The 23,188-nt window shown below is 37.7% G+C and overlaps 4 protein-coding genes across 5 annotated transcripts; all 4 read left to right on the top strand.

Moving 5' to 3' along the window:
- Positions 1–3,722: 3,722 nt before the first annotated feature.
- On the top strand, positions 3,723–10,447 carry LOC306755617 (TBC1 domain family member 15). Of its 2 annotated transcripts, XM_079240058.1 has the most exons (11): positions 3,723–4,130; positions 5,616–5,801; positions 5,895–6,013; positions 6,921–7,024; positions 7,345–7,412; positions 7,526–7,672; positions 8,375–8,465; positions 8,550–8,698; positions 8,771–8,912; positions 8,996–10,005; positions 10,433–10,447. In XM_079240058.1, the coding sequence occupies exons 1-10, from the start codon at positions 3,944–3,946 to the stop codon at positions 9,162–9,164; spliced, it is 1,362 nt and encodes a 453-aa protein (XP_079096184.1). In that variant the 5' UTR covers positions 3,723–3,943; the 3' UTR covers positions 9,165–10,005; positions 10,433–10,447. The 2 variants fall into 2 exon arrangements, with proteins under 2 accessions (XP_079096184.1, XP_079096185.1); XM_079240059.1 differs by lacking the exon at positions 10,433–10,447 and having other exon boundaries at positions 8,771–9,138.
- Positions 10,441–14,875, top strand: hsc70 (heat shock cognate 70). The gene is made up of 9 exons (XM_079240057.1): positions 10,441–10,587; positions 11,562–11,766; positions 12,157–12,362; positions 12,515–12,667; positions 12,748–13,303; positions 13,417–13,619; positions 13,715–13,913; positions 14,020–14,252; positions 14,448–14,875. Exons 2-9 carry the CDS (start codon positions 11,562–11,564, stop codon positions 14,628–14,630), a joined length of 1,938 nt encoding a protein of 645 aa, XP_079096183.1. The 5' UTR covers positions 10,441–10,587; the 3' UTR covers positions 14,631–14,875.
- Positions 14,876–15,515: 640 nt separating this feature from the next.
- LOC306756392 (chymotrypsin-like protease CTRL-1) lies at positions 15,516–17,044 on the top strand (the record flags this gene model as incomplete). The annotated part of the gene is made up of 7 exons (XM_079241121.1): positions 15,516–15,561; positions 15,688–15,791; positions 15,897–15,976; positions 16,062–16,143; positions 16,260–16,440; positions 16,581–16,711; positions 16,883–17,044. 7 exons carry the CDS (start codon positions 15,516–15,518, stop codon positions 17,042–17,044), a joined length of 786 nt encoding a protein of 261 aa, XP_079097247.1.
- A 1,548-nt stretch (positions 17,045–18,592) lies between these two features.
- On the top strand, positions 18,593–20,360 carry LOC306756152 (chemerin-like receptor 1). Its single transcript, XM_079240824.1, has 2 exons — positions 18,593–18,616; positions 18,837–20,360. Exons 1-2 carry the CDS (start codon positions 18,607–18,609, stop codon positions 19,826–19,828), a joined length of 1,002 nt encoding a protein of 333 aa, XP_079096950.1. The 5' UTR covers positions 18,593–18,606; the 3' UTR covers positions 19,829–20,360.
- Positions 20,361–23,188: the final 2,828 nt, after the last annotated feature.

The raw sequence follows: 23,188 nt of genomic DNA, 5'->3' as shown, positions 1-23,188 counted from the left end.
TATTAAAAACTTACATAAAACACAAGTGTTTCAGGTTAAACATATCCCTACAAGTGGCTGTGAAGCATGGTGCTGGTTTGGACCGATCATGATTTGCTGACCAAAACAGCTTGACAGTATGAATGAAATATGAATTCAGATTTATACCAGCTAATTTCAAAGGAAAAACTATCTGTGTGCCGAATCTTAAAAGTGTGCCACACAGCAGGAGAAAGAAACCTTGAGCACAAATCATGTGTCTCTTCACTAGATTTTAATGCAGTAAAAATCCCGAAGAAAGTAAGTCATGTGAAGAAAACTATTTGCACCACTGAGATGTAGCATGTCTGTATGCAGGACAGGGCTTAAATTTCTGTCGTCAGATGTGCAGAACTGATACCAACAAATACCAGAAATGCGGAGCTGCCGTTATTGCTGGCAAGATACTGGATACAAGGATTCAATGGCAGATCTGAACTGTAGATGTTTTTTTTTTATTTTATTGGTTAAATAACAAACTCTGTGAATCTCATGGAGTTTCATACTCCAATTAGGGTTTTTTATCTAGATTGTTGTCTCACATTTAAGGCTTTGTAATCTGTTTACTTTTTCTTTCATTCCGCAGAGAAACTGCACAACCATATTTTATGTTCAGAAATATAGAAAGATAAAATAGAATCTGAATTATACATTATTGTTGTGGAATATATAAATACACAGTATGGTCAGATTAAATCATGAAATTGTTGGCATTAAAAATGAATTAAGTGTATTTCTTGGTTTGGATGGAAATTAAAGTAACAAGGAAATTTAGAACCTGGCACCATAAGTTTTCCACATGAACTGATAAAATTAGCAGGAAAGTGTAACATTATTATGCTTCATGTGTTGTTCGTTCTGCTTGTCCTCCATCAGCTCTGGAAAAACAAAAGCTTCTCTGCTGTCATGATAAGCCGGTGCCAATGCAGGACACTGATACAACCAAGGCCGAGATAGTTTTACTACTCAGCAGAATCTCGTCAACTTCTTTTGTCTAGTGTAAATTAACTTTGTAATACTGTTTAAATTGACACATTTTCTTATTGATTTTAAAGGTTATTATTGTTAACTTTTCCTTTGGGGGGCCTGGACTGAATTAGGAGAGAGGCAGAATCAATAAACACAAAATGAGCAAGAGCTAAGTGAGTAAACTTATTGACGATCTACTGAGGTTTGTTTGTTTTTTTTTATTAAAGAAATCCACTATTTGATCAAATATTTTTCAAACTTTTACGATATATCAAAAAAAGTAATTTAGTTTTGTGCTTTCACTATTTTTATGCTTAAATTCAGCGCGCAGTTTCATCTGATCCGAGGAGGCCCATTCAGCTCAGATGAGTGCACGATACTTTTACCATAACTAAAATACTAAATGTAAAGTGGTGCGAACCATGTTAACAGCTTTTCTAACTTCTGCTTAGAGCTCAAATGGTTTTCAGATGGATGACTCCCACTATTAAGCTCAGTTTTATAAACCATTTCTTCTTTTACTCATCATTTTTAACGTCTGTTTTGTGTTATTTTTAGTTTCATATGACAATTTGGACAATAATCCTAAAGGAGAGCATTTATTTTCAACCTGAGCTAATACACAGGAGGTGTGCTGTTAAATGTATTGGAAAAAAAGAAAAACTGTTATTTTACTAAAATACTAACTTGTTAATTGACAGCTTAAAGTTCAAACTGTCAGGTGAGCAGTTTTATATACAGCATCAGTTTAATTTAAAAAAAAAAAAAAAAAAAAAAAAAAAACCAAGCAAAAAACAGAAAATTAAACATCAGAAAATAGTTGTTATTCTAAACTTTGTTGTATTGTTGCATTTACGTACATACTGTGTATTATGACACACACAGCATGCCTGGCACAGAAAAATGGAGGCAGAAGCAGGTTGCAAGAGAACAGAGATCACAGGCTGTGTCCTTGGTTTTCTGAGTCTCTTTTATTGTAGCAACTTAGAACAGTGTATTTATTTCATACAGTTTCTCATAATGAAATTACTTGTATGCAACATTGTGCAGCCTAACAGAAAAAAAATCATAAGCAAAAGACATCTATGCCTGCAAAGATATGTTAAAATGTTGCTTTTGTTAAGGTCACTTACGAGCAAAGTAGGCTACGCACAATAAGAAGTCGGGACACGTATCCATTAGATTCAATGGGAAAGTGTGACTACTGCTGAAAGGGGGAAGATGAAAACACCAATATTACAGAAGACTGAAGGCATTCACTGAGAGGTTCCAACTATCTTGTGTATGCTCTTTCTTGTGCAGGAATAAAGAGCTATAGAATCATACCTTACAGAATCCTGTGTTTTATTCTTAGATATAACTCCAACAGCTATGCAAGAAAGAGCCACAGACTCTGACACCAGCTGGTTGCATTGAGGAAGTATGCATGCCACTCCACTAAGCAGTCGACCAAGTACAACACTTACACATTTTTTGAGCATTACAATCTGTTATCTACACTTCTCAAAACAACACAGTCTCAAGTTAAAAAAAAACTTTTTAACACTTATTTGTAACACATTTTTGCCACAAATGCAGTCTCAGCGATGCCTATACACATATTAAAACATGCGATGAAGATAGATCAGCATCAAAACAAGAAATGCGCCATCTTGTTCTCAGGTTCAAAAGATATGAGCAAAATTTGAATGAAACTGAGTTTAAGGCTGATGTCTAAGTTGCACGCTACCCTTAAAAAGCCAATAGATCACTATGCAGTTTTAGTAACTTTGTTTATGTATATTAATGTGCTATATTTAGTCCAGCACAGTATGAGCTATGTTATTTGGAACAAATGTTTTCCATGTAGATGGTGAAGATGTAATTATGTGAGGACATGATTAGGTTAAATACTAATTACTACAATAGATAATAAACATTCAAATAAATTCAGCAACACTGGTTTTGTGTGGAGGATGTGGTTAGACTTAACCTTGCAGGGTGCAACTTCCAGGTAAGTGTGCTCAAACTTCAGATAAATATATAAATAAATACAAAGCTTGCAGGAGCTTCCAGTAACACATTTGTTCTGCAGTTTAGTCAACTTTTCTCTGCTCCATAGCCTCAGATTTTCATTCAGTAATTTTAGTGCATTAGCAATTATTCAAGATGATCAGGTCAATGTTTTGTCTCAAAATATCATAAAGTGTAAGCAGTCTGACTCAAATACAAGTTTGATCATGCCAGTTACACAAAATGCACATTTTAGAGAGCTTTTCCTCTGCAGCTCACGTGTCTATTGTTTGCTAAGACTTCATATTATCCTCAGAGATCTTGAAATGAGTGTTTACATGAGGGTTTTCGTGGGGGCAGATGAACCCCCGAAGCACTTTGCACTGCTGTTTGTGACTAAAAGAGAATCTCATACAGAAGTGCTGAAAACCCACAAAGCTGTGCGGCATATCTGTTGTACTAATTAACCAATGAAACCATTTCGCTGAATCTTCTTGTTTCTACTAAAGAACCTCACGTGGGGTCATGAAAAGTCCATTTCTTGTCGCTAAAGCTGGTTGACAAACCTGATATTTTAATAAAAAGCCACTAGATGGAGACAGTGAGACATTTTTGTAATTTCATTGTGAACTTTGGAGTCTGAAAGTCCGGGACTCCACCTGGAATGTGGGTCAAACTGGGATCTTAAAGGTGCAGTCATATGACTCCCAACTAGTTGAATGTGAGTCAACAGAGTTGGAAATGGTGCCTTGAAATTGTGTTTTTTTTGGGGGGGGGTGATCCCGACGTCTCGACGCTGCAGAAAGAAGTCAGTATTGGCTGATTTCTGCTCTCTCGTGCGCAAAGAGAGATGGGTTATAGGGAGAGACATATTTTAGGGAGTAGCTAGAGAGAAGTGCGACTTAACTTCAATGTAAAGTGAACTGAAGCTGTGTGGGTGTGAACGGGAAAGCGCCATGCACTGATGGAGGATCTCAATAACAACAACGGGAAACCGCAGCAGGCGATGGGAGAAGAGACGCGCTGTGGCAGGAGAGTCGCTGCAGTGAGCTGCCCTGCTCTGTCCGCTGCACGCCTCAACTTACCCGGAGTCATGGACGCTGAGGGGAGGGTCGACGAGTCCAGGCTGAGGATGCACATCTTCAAAAACAGTCTGTCATTTGTTAAATAGCTGCATAATTTAAGAACTTGTACAGTATATCCCAGGGTTTCTCAGTTATTTAACATAATAGTGTGAAGATATGTCACAACAGGTAAAACAGAGCTTTTAAGTAGTCCATTGATATAGATTTAGCTATATAAAGCCTACTTATCCATGAGATTTTATGTTTGAAACTGTTTTCAAACAGTCAATGTTTATCTGCATTGACATGATGGAAATGGAAAGCAGTTGGCATCTGCAACCATGATTTCAGGGCTAAAATAAATGTGGCCTTTGTTGAAGTATTTGGCTGTCCAGTTAGTAATGAAATGTAGGCTGGTGCTTAAACTTAAAGTTCTTGAACTTTATACTCCTAAATCTTGGGAGGCAAATATTACTCTACATTCCACTGTTTCTTCTGTAAATCTCAGCTACTTGTTACTTATCAGGTTATAGATATTATACCTTTCTTGCGAAGTGGCACCAACACGTCTCAGAGTTATATTCCTAAAATAAGTTGTCATGAAAAACTAAGGACCTTTGCTTTGTTACTGAAATAAAATCTCTCTTAGACTTGCTGAAAAATTCCAAAAATACTTCATCTTACAGAATATGATGCACTTTTCTAGGTAAAACTACACAAGCAATGAAGTAGCTTGTAGCAGCCATCTGTGTGTTATTTGTTTACTTTGGTTGTTATTCATTTTATTTAATTCACTTAGTGTATTCTTTGTTAAGATAAGCTAGAATGGATAATATTTATCCATTTTTAGTTAAATAAGGTCTTGAACAGATGTAACAGTGAACTATGACCATTTTCCCTGTAGACCTGACTAAGTCAAGTGATGCATTGCTTCAGGACTTAAGCTGAGTCATAATCACACTCTTCTCTTATATATACTGACATTTCATTGTACATCAGACTCCTCTGGGCAAAAACTCCAGCGTGACTGCTGTGATAAAATAACAGACACCATTTAGAGAGCTGGTGGGATTTCTAAGAGGGGGGAATCATGTGAGATTTTAGAGTTTGGCAAAAACATTCTCAGTAAAGTTGGAGAAGCTAAGTAATAAGCATAGCTTTAGATTTCAGATGTGGTTTTATCGTTGTGGATGAAAAAAGAGTGTCCATCAGGTATTCTTAATGGTTATGTTTTATCAGGACAAAGGCACAGGACATTGATAGTCGATCTAGATGAGTTCACTGTGGAATAAAAACATCACATGTCTGTTAGCAGGAATGTGAAATTCACCCTCTTTTTCTGTGGCCCATTGACCTTTATGCACATTCCACTTTTATGTAAGGGGAGTCCACAGATTACAGACCACAGAAAGCAATACATCCTCATATCCCTGTGTGAAATTTCACTAAAATCTTAATTGTTTCAGTTTGGCATCAGTCTGGTGATGATTGTTTTGACGGTAGGGCAATACCTCACATAACCTCAAAGTCTGACTCCTTTAAATGACCAAAAGCTCTTCAATCCCTGTTTAGGTGGTGTGTCTCCATGTGAGCGAGGCCTGGTGTGGCGCTTCCTGTTCGGGATGTACCCATGTAGCTCAACTGCTTCAGAGCGCTCTCTTCTGCAGGAGCAGTTATTGGTGCGCTACCAGGTCATGAAGAGAAAGTGGCAGCAGTTTCTTCCCTCAGCAGTGCGGATCCACCTCAACGGCACGGACGGTGAAGGCTCAAGCAGACAAAGACTTTCATTTCCTTTCCTTTCTTGTCTGGTCCAACCTAAAATGTTCAGCAACTTTCTCTTTTTACTTTAAGTGGAGTTGCTTTCAGCCGTGAGGTACTTTGACCAGAGGGAAACACAGGTGCAGCAGCAGGTGCAGGACCAGTCTGAGGAGGTCAGGGACAGGCTGGCTTTCTTGGAGCTGCAAGCACAGGTCAGACAAGTCAAACATTGCTTGTAATATTGATAACCTATACATTTAAATCCCATTCTATCTGCCATTTGTTCACAGTAAGTTTCATGTTATTTGTTCTAATATAAATACCCTTTACATTGTTTCTGGATAAGTGTCTATTTCACACTGAAGCAGTTAAATGCAGCTGTTTAGGAAAACACTGCAGTAGGTTATTTCTCTTTTTTGTGTTGAGCAACTTCTTGTTTATTTACTCTGCCGTTATTTGACCTCTTTGTGGTGTCTGAAGTGTAAATGTAATCACTTCTGTCTAAAAAGTATGCATTCTTACCAGCAGCTGAAAGGCCTGTACATTTCTTTTACAATACCCAGCAAAATATGTGCAACCACTGCATTTTCATTACCATGCAATTTCTATTGAACATCAATAAAAAAAAATAAACTCAGTGACCTACAGTCAAATAAATAAATGGACCCCATGAAAGATAAGAGTATGAAGCTCTACAAAACATAGCAGTTAGATATTCAGGCAGGTGACAAACTAAAGGGAAAGGCTGAAACCTTGTGAACTAAAGTGAAGGGAACTTGTGGTTCTGATGTGTCCAAAAAGAAAAAAATGTAACAATTTTAGTCCACTTGCTCCCTTACAATGAAGAATCACTGTGAAACTATAAATTGTGAGTAACATGAGTAACTGAAGTGGTGTCATCCAGTATGACAGTACCTCCATCTAAGCAGCAGTAGTGGTCATTGCTGTTTAATGTTGTACAAATTTAGTGAATTAAATGTTGTGACCTTAATAGTTACAAGACCTCAGTCCTGCTTAACACCAACAATGTGTTAAACAATGTCTTCACCACAGTCATCCAAACACTAAATGAGGGAATATCTGCTGATAGTGACTTTCTGTATTTCCCTGTGTTTCCAGATATTATTTGAACGGGTCACATTTGACCAGGAGGAGCTTCAAGAAGCCATACGAATCATTGATAAGGATGTGCCCAGAACCAACAGAGATCTTAGCTACTACCAGTAAGCTCCACCATCAGTTGGTTATAAGCAGTGAATTCAAGTTAATGGATACAGGTAGAAGTTGTAAAAGCATCTCATGGCATAGTGATGTAAAACGAGATCTGTGACTCTTATTTCTGATAAAATGAGAACACTCATCAGAGGTCTGGTTTTGCTTTGCCACTGTGTGTGTCTGCAGATTGGAAAAAAAAAAAAAAAAATTCTTTTTGCGCCTGCTCTTTTAAATGTCTTAATAAGCTTAATAACAGTGCTAAACATGCATAGAACATTTACTGATTCTGCTTACTTATATATGACTAATCATTCATGTGTGTCCACAGAAACGAAGGTTTAGGCAATCTGTTGGTGCTGAGAGACATCCTCATCACTTATGCTGCTTTCCATCCAGGTGAATGTCCAGAATCAGTCCATCTCCCAATCTATTAACTAAATCAGACAGTTTTAGAGAATGTTATTGTTTAGGCTTTCTGTTGTTCAGCGTTTGTTTCGTTGATGCCCCAGAGGTTAGTTATGCCCAGGGAATGAATGACCTGTGCAGCCGCTTCCTAGAGGTTCTTGACTCTGAGGTCGACACTTTCTGGAGTTTTTCCTGCTACATGGAGAAATTTTCGAGGGATTTCAGAGCTGATGGCCTCCACAGGAAAATAGGTGAGAATATAAAGGATAACTTGAGTGCAATAAATGTGCTGCACTATTTCCAGCAGAAACTTGCCCTGACAGTAAAGCCATTTGAAAAAGACCCTTGTTTAAGTTTTACCTCATTAACAAATCAATATAATTATTTGAAAGTCTGGACTAGTTTCCAAACTTTTAATGCAGAATGACTAGTTTGTGCTGATACTGTGATGTTGGTCTTTAAATGAAAGTCACGTCTTGCACGACTTTCATTTCACCAGCAAATTGTAATGTTGTTCATAATTTTTTGTTATCAATTTTTATCATGATGTCCTCAGTTAACTACCTTAATATTCTGCATTTCCTATTTAAAAATATTATATTTCAATGTGGAATATGAGTTTTTTATTTGCTGATTTATGAAGCAGAATACACATGCAACTAAAGTAACTGGAGGTATCAAACATAATGTAGTTTCAGACTAATATACTGAATCACCATAGATGACAGGACATAAATGCTTTAATGAACCATTGAAAGTGCTGGGAAGCTGTTGCTCTTCTGCCTCTAGTGGTAGAAATGATAGTCGGTCAAGCATTTAGATAAAAGCAGAAGAACAAGGAAGAATATTGTCTTGAAACCAGATTCAGAGGGCTCCTGAATACTCTGAAAATAAACCTAAATGCAAATTTTTCTTTACAAATGAAATCATTATAATTTTTCAACATCTTCCAGAGCTGGAAGCAGCCCTGCTGAAGGAACTAGACCCTCAACTTTACGCTCATTTGGTCAAAGACACCATGGAAAGCTTCACATTCTGCCACAGGTAGATCTTGAGTGTCTATATTTACTTTTTAAGGTTTTATAGACGTTTATTCACTTGTTTTTATGTTTGCCAACATGTTTTAAGGTGGCTACTGCTGGGTTTCCAAAGGGAGTTTGAACACAGTGATGCACTACGTTTGTTTGAGATCCTTAGCTGTGATCACCTGGAGCTCATCTCGCAGCAAGTCGACCGCGCCCGATATCGGGAAAGATTGGCACAAAAATACTGCACAGGTGAAACTTGGGTGAAAGTTACTTCTTTACAGTGTTTCACAGAGATACATCATGGCTTTGTGATGCTTCCAGAGGACAACTTGGAGTCAGAGCTGCAGGCCTTCAACACTGACTTCACCTTTGAGCTCTTCATCTGTGCAGCCATCCTGTTGGAAAACAGAGAGTTTCTGCTGCGGTGTCGAGATGGTGTCCAGCTCATCCACTTTACCAGCAGGTGTTTGTACATGTTGCATGAAAAATATTTATGTATTTGCTCGTCTGTATAATGCACTGCTTAAACCAGTGACTTTTGCACAGCCTTCAGGGAAGATTGGACCTGAACAGCACGCTGAAGAAGGCAGAGCACCATTTCTACAACTACTGCAAGAGTTGTGCATGGGATTATATGAGTGGGTACTGCAGAGCAAACAGGAGCAAACAGGAAGACTTTTTTTATCAATTGTGTAGTTTATTTGTTTTAAAATAGTTGCTGTTATGCAAATACTGCAAAAAACTTTAGATGACAAAGGAAATTCCTTCATATGTGTAGTTTAGATGGCACAAACTGTTACATTTACTTTTGTTTCTGAGGAAAATACTTGGATGTACGATGGCTGCTTACCTTAAAAGTGACAAACTATTGTTGCTTATCATTATTGTACAGTATTTATTGTAACGAAAGCTGACCAACGACAGCTTTATTTTATTTGCTTTCTTGACCAGTTTTGAAAAAGAAAATCTAAAGCTGAACCTTTTCTATTACCTCATTTGGAGCTTTGCTCCCGTCTTTCTGGTGAGTTATGCAATATTCAAATGCGAGCAGTGTGCAGACGTGGTCTGTCGCAACAGGTGTTGTAGCAAACTGCAGTTATATTTATTGCCAGATGGCAGAGGGTCAGAGAGGCCTGTGGTACAAGAATAGAAGAGCTCTGGCGGAGAGGACATCCAGTAACAGGAGAGTACAGCACGACTGTGTTTCAAAAGTGAATGAAATTCAGTATTCATCATTTAAAGAGCTTGTGCCTCAATAAAGCTCATTCTGATCATACATGCTGTGGTGTTTTGAATATTCATGTTTATTATTTTAGATCTTACAAAATTAACAGGTTTCACTCAGATGGCTGTGCTTTTGCTCATGTTTTCAATATGTGTTGTTTTTTTGTTTTTTTTTGTTTATTATTAACCGGTGCGTCAAGGAAATAAAACTTAATTGTAAATTTATTTTTCAGAAATACTAAAAGTTTGTAACCATTGTAACTACAGAAAACCCCCTCCCCCGGGAGCATTTTTGCAACAGCCACAACATGGATTATGTCCAAAGGGAAAGGGTAAATATATTTATGCATGGAGAGGAAATCACAAAGCAAACCACTGCTCACAGTTTGCACCTCTGAAGGGAATTAATATCACAAGTTATCTGTTTTGTGCATCTAATAGCTGAGAGTAGTAGACACTGGCTGTAAACATTAAGGAAAAAAAACTTAATTTGCAAACACTGTGTACCATTCAGTGACTTTACAGCACGAGTAATAAAGCATGTGACTAACATTATCCATGTTAAAAAGTAGTTTTTGGGGGGCTGAAGGAAATATTTTCATGATATTTTTTTGGCTTGATCTTTTCAACTAGTAAAAAGCTACACAGATAAGAATAGCAACCTTTCATTCAAGGAGATCCATCGAGTTAGCAGATACATGGGTCCAGAACTTTCCTTGGTGGAGTCACCTGACACTCTGATTGGCTTTCCCCACACAGAGGGCTATATACACGGGTAAGCAGAGACACTCGCCCTCTTAGTCCGCCTGCCAGGAGAGGGAAGTGCTGGAGAGGAGCTCAGACGGCTGAGTGCTGGGTGAAACAAAGCATCATTTTCATTCTGTAAACTCTTTTGAACGTCTTAACTCCACAAGGTAACTGCTTATATGAAAAAAGCACTGCACTCTGGCCTGGCTGCACAGTCCGTGGCTTGCTTACTGCTCTGAAATTTGAACTAAAAAGTCAAAAGTTCCCAGAGTAAATCTTGCATGGTTTTTTTGTTTTTATTTTTGTCAAACAGCATGAGAAACAGAAGCAGGCAAAAGGGAAAACAAACACAGATAAACAACCCTGACAAACAAAAATCTGGCTTTGCTCGTTAATTTCCATGTAAAAACCAGCAGACAGAAGCACCGTGTCAGCATTTTCTGCTCTCTTACACAACTGCATAACAAGCGATGATTCAGTATCTGCTGCAGTTGTAAAAAACATAAGAATCGTCCAGCAGAGTTTATGAAAAAGAAAAACATTCAACTGACTAAATTTAGTAGAGTCAAGTTTGAGCCTTTTATCACAGAGGAATATTTCTGTGCACTGTGTTTTTGATATTCACTATCCCTACAAATAAAAAGTCATCTCCAGCCTCTGCCTGTTTAGCATTCCCTCATGAGGAGGAAGAGGCTTTTGTTTAATTTCTTCACGAGTTACATATAATACAGAATATTAAAGCTCAATATTGTGAGTGTCATTATTTAAAACATTTATTTGAAATAAGACCAAGAAGGTTTTGCAGATGAGTCTTTGACAGCGTATCCTCAAATGTCTAACCACCTACTATTCAGTGGTGGGAAGACACCCTGATGCTTATTATAGCAACCGCATGCTGTTTGGAGTCAGCTGTTGGAAAATAGATGCCTTGATCATTATTGAAGGATCAGTAAATCACATTTGAAAAGCCTGACTTAGCTTCTTTTGTGTTTTGCTGCTAAGACAGGACAGAATTAATGTAGACAAAGAATTAAGTGCTGTGTGACACTGCATTTGGTCTTCAGCATGAATGCACTAATCTGGGATTACACTCTAAAATAAAAAGTGCCATGACTAAACATGTTTTTTTTATTTCTTCAAGATGTCTAAAGGACCAGCAGTAGGTATTGATCTGGGGACCACATATTCCTGTGTGGGAATCTTCCAACATGGCAAAGTGGAGATCATTGCCAATGACCAAGGAAACAGGACCACTCCCAGTTATGTGGCCTTCACTGACACAGAGAGACTTATTGGAGATGCTGCCAAGAACCAAGTGGCAATGAACCCAGCCAACACTGTATTTGGTAAAAACGACAAAACAGCACAATTATAAACAGGCAACAAAACAACTTGCACTTGTTTGAGATGTTAAACCAAACAGTAGATGCACACTTATTGTAAATATTTAAATTCTACTGAAACTAAGTTGTTACAGCTTAATTAAAACAGTTAATTAAATGAAATATTTTTTCATTACATAGCAACAGTTTCTTCCTGGAATTTTATATTTCACTTGCAATATTAATTTTCCCATTTAAAGTGTCATTTGAATGGTTAGTATTTAACAACTTCAAACATTACAACATCTGGCCCTTTGAAAGAACATACATTACTGTAAGTCAACCTGTGCATACACTGCGAACCTCACGTATTGCTCACTGTAGCTTGTTTTTTTTCTGTTAAATTTTATGAAGATGCTAAGCGACTGATTGGCCGCAAGTTTGATGATCCTGTGGTGCAATCTGACATGAAACACTGGCCCTTCAAGGTTGTGAATGACTCCTCCAAACCCAAAGTGGAGGTTGAATACAAGGGTGAAATCAAGACTTTCTTCCCTGAGGAGATATCATCAATGGTTCTTACCAAAATGAAGGAGATCTCAGAGGCTTATCTTGGCAAGGTAAATCACAATAAATCTAGACAATGCCTGATTCCTTTAGAAGAAGAAACAAAGCAAACTTTAACATTTTACTGTCGGTTCCCAATTGTTTTTATGTGTGAAATACTGAGAGAAATGTTAGTCATTAATTTAAAGTCTTATTATCATTCCAGCCTGTGAACAATGCCGTCGTCACAGTTCCTGCTTACTTCAACGACTCCCAGCGTCAAGCCACCAAAGATGCTGGAACCATCTCTGGGCTCAATGTGCTGCGTATCATCAACGAGCCCACTGCTGCAGCCATCGCTTATGGACTGGATAAAAAGGTAACTTAAGTTCCAACCACTCCAGCGTACACCTTACGCCTTTCTATGTTCCTCCTAGTAACTCCTTTCACTTACTTTAGGTTGGCGGTGAGCGTAATGTTCTCATCTTTGACCTTGGCGGTGGTACTTTTGATGTGTCAATCCTGACCATTGAAGATGGCATCTTTGAGGTCAAGGCCACAGCAGGGGACACACACTTGGGTGGTGAAGACTTTGACAATCGTATGGTCAACCACTTTATTGCAGAGTTCAAGCGCAAATTCAAAAAGGAAATTGTCAACAACAAAAGAGCCGTGCGTCGTCTGCGCACAGCATGCGAGCGTGCCAAGCGCACCCTCTCCAGCAGCACTCAGGCCAGCATTGAGATTGACTCCCTCTATGAAGGCACAGACTTCTACACCTCTATCACTAGGGCCCGTTTTGAGGAGCTCAATGCAGACCTGTTCCGTGGAACCCTTGAGCCTGTGGAGAAGGCCTTAAGGGATGCTAAGATGGACAAAAGCCAGATCCATGATATTGTCCTTGTGGGTGGCTCCACGCGTATCCCTAAGATTCAAAAACTACTGCAAGACTTCTTCAATGGCCGTGACTTAAATAAGAGCATCAACCCTGATGAGGCTGTGGCCTACGGTGCCGGTAGGTTACGACTGTACTCAGCATTACATCTGTTCTTAAAAATTGTGCTGAATTATGAAATGTTTTATATAAATCTTTTAGTCAATCAAGGTCATCCTTTGGAAACTTTACAGCTGTGCAGGCAGCCATCCTGGCTGGTGATAAGTCTGAGAACGTACAAGACCTGCTCCTGTTGGATGTCACGCCCCTGTCCCTGGGAATTGAGACAGCTGGAGGGGTGATGACTGTCCTTATCAAAAGGAACACTACCATCCCTACCAAACAAACACAAACCTTTACCACCTACTCAGACAACCAACCTGGTGTGCTCATTCAGGTAGGGCAACTAACAAGGAACAGTTCACACAACCACTCCTGCACACAGAAAATGTTCACTGATGTATTACATTCTGATTTGAATATTGTGTAAAGGTCTATGAAGGCGAGAGAGCCATGACCAAGGATAATAATATCCTGGGCAAGTTTGATCTGACTGGAATTCCACCTGCTCCTCGAGGAGTCCCTCAGATTGAAGTGACCTTTGACATCGATGCCAATGGCATCCTCAACGTGTCTGCAGTGGACAAAAGCACCGGGAAAGAGAACAAAATCACCATTACCAATGACAAAGGTGCAGTCATAGTTAAAGCATTGCATAGGTCATGGAGAATAAAAACTGGTCAAATATGCTACATAACAAAAAGGGTAAATAAATAAAACTTCGTATTCCTTTGCAGGGCGTCTGAGTAAGGAGGACATTGAGCGCATGGTGCAGGAGGCAGAGCAGTTCAGGTCTGAGGATGAGGCCCAGAGAGACAAAATCACAGCCAAGAATTCCCTTGAGTCTCTGGCTTTCAATATGAAGAGCACAGTGGAGGATGAGAAGCTGCAAGAAAAGATCAGCCCTGAGGACAAAAAGACCATCGTGGACAAGTGTAATGAAGTCATTGCCTGGTTAGACAAGAACCAGGTAAAAAAAAAAAAAACTCTGATGATCTGAATTTCCTAGCAGTCAGGTTCTTTTGGCTGAAACTGAGAAGGCAGAAGCTTACAGCTTGTGTGTAACAGGAAGCAAATTTCACACTTCCTTCTTATTTTGTTTTTATGAGCAAAAAATTTCATAATGCTCTGTTGCAATGAAATATGTGCTCTTTCTTTTGACCAGATGGCAGAGAAAGATGAATATGAACACCAGCAGAAGGAACTAGAGAAGGTGTGCAACCCTATTATCTCCAAGCTATACCAGGGGGGTATGCCAGGAGGAATGCCAGGAGGAATGCCCGGTGGTTTCCCAGGTGGAGCTGGAGCTGGCTCCTCTTCTGGCCCAACTATCGAGGAGGTCGACTGAATGCATCTTTATCTCCTGCATCACACATGTAACCCAAATAAACGTTGACATATTTATTGTCTAATTGCTATCCTTTTACCAAGAAGACAATCCATTCAAATACAGATTAATCTCTGCTCCAGTGTTGTGTTAAGATTAACAAATCTAAGCCACATATGACTACCTGTGATTGACAGAACGTCTTTAATAAAAAGTTTTAATTTGCCAATTATCAAATCAATAAAGATCACCTATTGCTTTCTGAAGTTTACTATGACTCTTTTCATTTATAGTTCTTCATATCATTGTGTGACAAGAATTCAGAGAGTTGTCATTAGTGACTCAAAAAAGTGTGCACATTGTGTGACTCAGATTGCACTTCCTGAAACATGCAGCTAACAATGTTCCTGTGAACTCACCACATAGATGCATATCTATATCTCCTTCCGGTATGTTAATTTGAATGAATTTGATCTTCCAGATAAATTTGTAAGTAAAAGCGCAGATGTAAATATATCTGTTAGAGTGAAGGGTTCATGGTGCAAAGGGTTCATCCACAGAACACAGTCTTGTCTCTTAGTTTTAAACAAGTTTGAAACACAGATACAAGCTTAATTTCCTAAATGTGATGCAAGTACAGTGTTTACAGAAAAAAAAAACAAAAAACGTGACACATGTTGCAGTTTTGTTTGTTTGTTTGTAGAAATAGTTTAGTTTGAAATTGTCTGAGAAACCTTACTTGTCACCAGGTGTTCCCTTCCCAAACTGGGACTGGTGGGCCAGGTGATGGGGTGTGTGCTGAGCCACACACAGAATTCAAGGTCAAACATTTGAACCAAAACCATAAAAAGAGAGAATTGCGCATAGATGAGACACAGGGGCGTGAATCACGACCAAGTAACAGTTATGTTCTTGCTCTTTGGCTGTTTTGCTCTTGTGGCCTCTACACTGGGTGAGTGATTGGGGATTTATCTTCATGCAACACGTTCATCTGTGCAAACAATGAAGAATTGGTAGAAATGAAGGGTTTTAAGTTTTAATGTATCAGCAATCTGTTTTGTTCTGCATTGGGCCTTAGGGTGTGGAGTGCCTACCATTAAACCCCAGGTAAGCGGATACAACAAGATTGTAAATGGAGAGAATGCTGTGTCCGGGTCCTGGCCTTGGCAGGTTTCACTTCAGGTGAGTCATTCACTCTGCATCGACTGTAGTGTTGTTTCAATCACAAAACAGGTAACGGAGTCAGACAAAGTATGTGGTTTAGAAAATGTTTTCTTCTAATCTAAGGATGGCACAGGATTTCACTTCTGTGGGGGATCCTTGATCAGTGAGTACTGGGTGGTAACTGCCGCTCACTGCCGTGTGTCGTAAGTAACTTGATGTGCCACACGACATAAAAATGGACAAATGGGAAGTAGTCCTAACTGCGCAAACAATATTTATCTTTTCTAGTCCAAGAAGCCACCGTGTTATCCTGGGAGAGCATGATCGTCATTACAATAGCGAGCCAATTCAGGTCAAGAATATTGCAAAGGTAAGGAAAGACTGAACAAAACCCAAAAGTTACATCATGAAGATGCAAGCTCTTTTGTGTATTGTTATAAAATCACCTTGTATTCTCATTTAGTTTACCCTTATCTCTCCATCCAGGCGATCACACACCCTTACTACAACTCCAACACCTTTAACAATGACATCACACTTCTGAAGCTGTCCTCCCCTGCACAAATGACATCCCGTGTGTCTCCAGTTTGCCTGGCCACTTCCAGCACTAGCATCCCCTCTGGAACCAAATGTGTCACCACTGGTTGGGGTAGGACCGGACAAACCTGTAAGTCAGAAGCTCCATGTGTCATGCTAAATATCCATAAAGGCATTGGTGTATATATGCATGAGCACACACTACAAAGATCAATTTGATAAACACACACACACGTATCTCACTCATCTCCATCTGTCCTCTGTTTACAGCGAGCCCTCGTTATCTCCAGCAGACTGCCCTGCCTCTGCTCAGTCCAGACCAGTGCAAGAGTTACTGGGGTTATAACAGAATCACTGATGCCATGATCTGTGCTGGTGCTTCTGGAGTGTCCTCCTGCCAGGTAACATTATATTTAATGCCTAAAAATGATGTCCAGAAATGAATAAGCATAAGGAGATATTCTGCACAAAGCTCCTCAGAGCACTGTGTTAACATAATACATCTATAGTAAAAGCAAGATCTCGATGCAGTCGTCAGTCTTCATATCTAAAAGTGATTTTTCTCATTTAAGGGTGACTCCGGCGGTCCTCTTGTTTGTGAGCAAAGTGGTGTGTGGTTCCTTGTGGGTATTGTTTCTTGGGGTACCTCCAACTGCAATGTGCGCACCCCTGCCGTGTATGCCCGTGTGTCCTACCTGCGCAGCTGGATCGACCAGACCATTGCTTACCAATAATCTGTCACACAAACATGCTTATGTTTCCTAATCACTCTCATTCCATACTGTATGAATACTATGAACACTATTATAGTACGTCTGACAGTAAATAGTATCATCCTCACACTGAATTAATGTTTGATACATTTCTAAAAAAAATCTAGCATTAAAATCTTAAAACAAATGAGTTTTGTTCTGGTTCCTTGTTTAGTGTGTGTGATGTGTGAGTGGGTTTAGCTATCACTTGAGTTGTGAAAATTTAATTTAGAAGTCATATACTGGTGTGAGTTTTTAAGGTGACTAAAAGCAAGTTCTTGTAATGCTTATGATTAAATGGAACACTCAATGTGCTGATAATGTACATCTTACACTATTGTAACTTCCTCTCCGGACTTGCACATGTGTGTGTTTGGGGTTGGCCTTTTTTTTCTTTACCAGATTCATATTACAGAACATATTTGTGTAGTTTGACTTAATTTGAGGGGGCAATTTGCTGAAAACTTAGATGACTGGCTAAGAAACAAACCTGTGCTCTACACTGAAGCATGCAAGTGTCCTAGTTAGTGAAGGAGACTGAGAAAATGTCAATCACAGCCTCCTGCAAAGTACATGCAATTGAGTGAGTAATTCAAGCATTTGAAATACAATGAAATATGATTTATTTATCCCAGAGGAAAATTACAGGGGAAGACAATCAAATAAAATCAACTTTATTTATTAAGCATTCTTCATACAACAGCATTTTTAATATATATAAAACCTTTACAAACAAAAAACTTGAAACATCGAAGTTCAGTAAGACACACATGACCACACTCTCTTTCTCTCTCTCACACACACAAATCACCACACACACACACACACACACACACACACACACACACACACGCAGCATGCACATCCACCCTTATTTGTACAAACAGTGGCTTCTAGTTTCTGTCTGTTTAACCGTAACATCTTCTGACAGGAAATGTTTTCATTCAATCTTTATGTGGAAAAAAATAAAGTTTACATTGATTTCGCTTAAGCTATGACTCACTATTTGCAGACATGTTGAAAATGTTCTACACAGCACCTTTTGCACTGTTCATATATATATATATATATATATATATATATATATATATATATATATATATATATATATATATATATATATATATATATATATATATATATCCATATATATACATATCCATATATATATATATATATATATATATATATATATATATATATATATATATATATATATATATATATATATATATATATATATATATATATATATATATATATATATATGGATATACATATGAAATTTTATTTATTTATTCTAAAGAAAAAAGGCTATTACTTTGAAACACATTTATCTGTTATTTACATTTCCACATCAGGCATTGCAAAACCTTATAAGAACTGAATGCTGAGAAACTGGTATTAATTTTTCTACTTCTTGTACATTTCTTCACTCTTATTGGCTACATGTAAAGGGGGCGTTGCAGACAAAAATGAAATATAGACAGGACCAGATAGAGATCCGCTTAGACTAAAGAGCTATTCTGAGTACAACAAGGAAGATGGAAGGTGGTAAGACTCTTTAAATATACAAGATAAGCATGGTTTTTTTTTTTTTTGGTTTTTTTTTATTTAAGACAAGTCCAAGATAGTATTTTATTTAAAAATTTTACGATAAAAAGATCTATGAAATGGGTGTCAGGCTGTAATAGAAAATGTACCAGACATGTCACCTGTTATCTCGGTGCATAATTGAGAATATGCATTTATCTGCACTTGTATTTGTTATCAGGTAACACCACCTCTACGGTCCAATCATCTGGAAAAACTGCGATGCACACAGTCACAGTGGTCATCTTTTGTGTGATATTCATTGTTGGGCCTGTGGGCAATGGTCTTGTCATCTACGTGACAGCCATCAGGATGAAGAAAACAGTCAACTCTGTGTGGTTTCTCAATTTGGCCCTGGCTGACTTCCTCTTTACATCCTTCCTGATATTCTCAATCATCTCGGTCAATCAAGAGAACCACTGGCCTTTTGGAATGGTCATGTGTAAGATTAACAACTTAGTGACTACAGTCAACATGTTTGCAAGTGTCTTTTTCCTGACAGTCATAAGTCTGGATAGATGCTTGTGCATCTGGGTGGTGGTGTGGGCACAAAATAAGCGCACAGTGTGCAAAGCTCAGATCGCAAGTGTCATAGTCTGGGCAACTGCCATTATCTGCAGCACTCCTTTTGCTGTTTTTCGTGACATTAATGAGAGAAATAAGAAAAACTACTGTAGTAATAAAATCATGTCACAAGAACAGAAATGGACTCTCTACATTTTCCGCTTTGTGATGGGTTTCCTCATTCCATTCCTGGTTATACTCATCTCTAATGTGGCAATAGGCATCAGAGCCAAGCGTCTACGGACACAGAGGACAAGGACAAAGAAATCTTACCGAATAATTTTCTCCATTATTTTTGCATTTTTCATCTGCTGGTTGCCTTTTCATGTTATCAGTTTGCTAAGCCTTATGAGCAATGCAGGCGTCAAGGGCATTATTAAGATTGGATCACCTGTGTCTGTGATTCTGGCTTTCACAAACAGTTGCCTGAACCCCATTCTCTACGTTTTCATGTGTCATGACTTCCAGAAGAAGCTTCGCAAGTCCATATGTTTTGTCCTGGAGAGTGCTCTGACAGAGGACCACTTGTCATTTACATCGTCTCGGTCCTTGTCCTTGACCTACTTCTCACGAAATACCCCAAAATCAGATGCCTCTTCCCAATTGTAAGGCAAATATGCAATTACTCCACAGGGAGCTTCACAGGCTTCACAGGGAGCAAAGTAATCTTCAATAAGTGGGCGTAGACACTGAAGGAGAAATCCCAATCTGACGGTCAGTTATTCAAAATGAGTTTACTTTATTTTTCTTTGATTTCTTTTTAAACAAAATTAGTATTAATAGCAAGAAGACAATCAGCTTGCAAGATGTTCTAGAATATTTATTGTCTTTTAATGTTTCTTTCTCTCTCTCTCTCTCTCTCTTATGTTACATCACTACTCGCACACAAGTGGTTTCAGTTGTGTCTAATGGGACACCCCTTGACTACTCTGTAATTCAAACTGTGTGATGTATTAGTTCCCTCTGTCTTCAAAATGTAATCAGCAGAGTAAATGACTGAAGACATACTTGCATCAGTAAGATGTAAATAATAACTTTTCAAGAAACTCAAGAAATTAAAAATGTTTTGTATATTTAAACTGTTGTCCCAAATTGCAATGTAAAAACATTTATTTCAGAATATACCTGTATGTATTTTGCTTTCTGCAAACTCATCTTTTTTGCATGTACTGATTTAAGAATGTGTAAAATATGTGTACAAACAAAAGCTTCTGGAAGTGAACAAACTTGGATTTTTGTACATTTTAAGCGGTGAATAAACTGATATAACCACTCTACTATTCTATTGCTATAGTAGACATACTGTAACATGTTTGCCACCATGCTTTATCTTGAAGAATATCGCAGGCATGAGGTTTTCTACTTTTATAAGCCACAAAACAACGACATTGATCAGTTAAAAACAGTAAATATCTCTTTAATTTCATGCTTTTATTCAGTCTATTGCGCAGCCGTGCAAATGTGCCGTAATTTATCCTCAGTTTTAGACTTCTGGTACTTTAAAAGGATGATAATTAAATGTAAATTTATTATTACCCCATAAACAACTATTTCCATTTAAAGTTATTGATAGATGATGATCATCTTTGTGTTGGTTGGCATTGTTAGAGTTAACAATGAAGAGCAATCTTCTCGTGGCACACGCTGTGCTGAATTATTATTATTTTTCCATATAGTTTTCATATCCATTCAATTATTTCAAATGATAACAGCTTCACATAGGAGCTTTCCTATAAATCTGCCCATTTTTTGGAAGTTTCTCAACTGGGTGTTGTAGCCTACAAGTCTCAGACTACTTTTTTTTTGGGTGTGTTGCTAAACTTTTCAGAGTGGAAGACCATAATTGGCAAATTGCTGGTGCTGTAATGAATCTAATATGATTCAGGAAACAATAAATAAATCTAATGGTTAGAAAAAGGCCTACAATATTTCAGTATTACACATTTGTTACATCTTCACTTGCTGTATGCATGCTCTTGTATCAAATCGCGTTAAACGTATGATTTCAAAACCTCAGAGTAGTAAATATCATCCTAAAGATTCTGGGGAACCAGTAAAACTATGGAACTGTTTACTGAAAGTTTGTTCGCTTTTCGCATATTAGTTACACAGAAAGTTCTCTTACTAGAATTACATTCAAAATGAAAAACAAAGTTAGAAAATATCAAAGCTATTGTCAATGTGGACTCCCAGTCAACCCACAAAGCCCCAACCACTAAAAGCATGATCAGATAAGTCACTCATCTGAATATGTTATCTTTATTTGTCATTTTTACAAAATATAAAAGAAAAAAAGTATCAGTTTTTTAGGGAAATTTACCATTTATTAGCGTGTGATATGTCAAAAAAAATTATTGTGTAATCTCCTGCTTTCAGGTGTCCTTCAAGGAACAGAAGACTAAAATCTAATTTTGTTCCACGGGATAAATTTTAATATGGCAATTAACATCATGTGTCAATAGTTCTATAAATTACAAAACAAACAAATAAATAAATAAATAAATAACCACACAAAACTCATTAGGTCTTCATCAGTCCTAATTATTCATGAGTTACAATTTTTTTCTGCATATTTTTTTCTGTTTATTTCCAGTTCAGGTGGCCATTAAAACCTTTTTAAAAATGTTATGGTTGTGTAGTACCACACAAACGTTTCCACTCAAACTCCAACTAAATACACCTGATTACTAACTATAGCCAAGCAATATTATAATCTTAATTTGGACCAGAAGTGGGCTTAGCTGTTTCTATAAATGTTGTCCTATTGACTTCATGTAGCCTTCTTTGTTTTTTCCAGAAGAGGAAAAACAAAGAAAGATGCACGGGTCAAACGGATGCTTGTATCTGTGCCTCTTGACATGAATATTCTTTTGTACAGAAATGTTTGTAAAAAACAATCTACTACCATATTTACTGAGGTAAATTTGGTAATTATGTGTTTGTGTATAAATAAAATTTTATACTATATTTGTTCATTCTTCAATGAGTGACAGTGTTTGGCGACTCCCTAATGTCCACTGAATTGGCAAAATTGCAAATATACCATCCTTACTGATGAATATCTGACTTTTTGCTGTCCTTAAAGTGATACTCATGTTTGTAATCCTAACCTCGGATTTCTCAAGAGGACTTCCTTTAATTTTGCAATGTGTAGTAGTTGCACAACATTACCTTACAGATGACACGTTCAGTTGCCACACTAATAGGAAGCAGTGGATGTCTAAAACGGGCTTTAATAAACATGATTTTAACCAGAAAAAAATTATGAGCAGACTTGTTAGAAATATATATCAACTAATAATCTAATAATAAGTAATGTTCTTAATGACCTATTTTAAAATAAAGGGTCAAAATCTGTTGAATAAAGATATGTTTATAAACATACTGAAGTATAACTAAAAAATGCATATCTCCACTGAAAAAACGTTTTCTTGCACATATTTTTTTTTATTATTTAACTTGTCCTTACCTGAATAAAGATGAACAGAGCTTAGGTCTCATTTAATCCATCACTACCAAGCAAAATAAAGAAATTGATACAAGTTCTGTTAAATTACCTGAGTTAAATTGGCTACACAAAGTATGTTACTTCAAAATGTATTAATATATCATTCCTTGCAACATCTTTATCAATAACATAATGCTACTTTGATTGATAGTGCATGGTACAATCCTCAAGTAGCAGTTTGCTCCACTGAGGGCATGTGTAACATGAGACTGTGAGACATGAGAAACACGACTTTGCTTCTTTGTTGTGAGAAAAAAGTAAAAAAAAACAAGTAGCTACCAGAAAGAAAACATTACATCTAACATGAAGATATATTTTAGGATCTAGGTAAGGTTGACTGTTAAGTACAGCCAAAAATCTACAGTGGTGAACTCTTCCTCACTCAGCAAATATCATCTGTCAATGATTATGTTTCTGTCTTCACAGCAAAAGAAGAAAGACTTGTTGCAGTGCTGCTCCAT

The sequence above is a fragment of the Telmatherina bonti genome, assembly GCF_933228915.1.
Source record: "Telmatherina bonti genome assembly, chromosome: 5".
NCBI classification, from domain to species: domain Eukaryota; kingdom Metazoa; phylum Chordata; class Actinopteri; order Atheriniformes; family Telmatherinidae; genus Telmatherina; species Telmatherina bonti.
The sequence above is the reverse complement of the archived record's forward strand: the minus strand, read 5'-3'. Positions and strand labels throughout refer to the sequence as shown.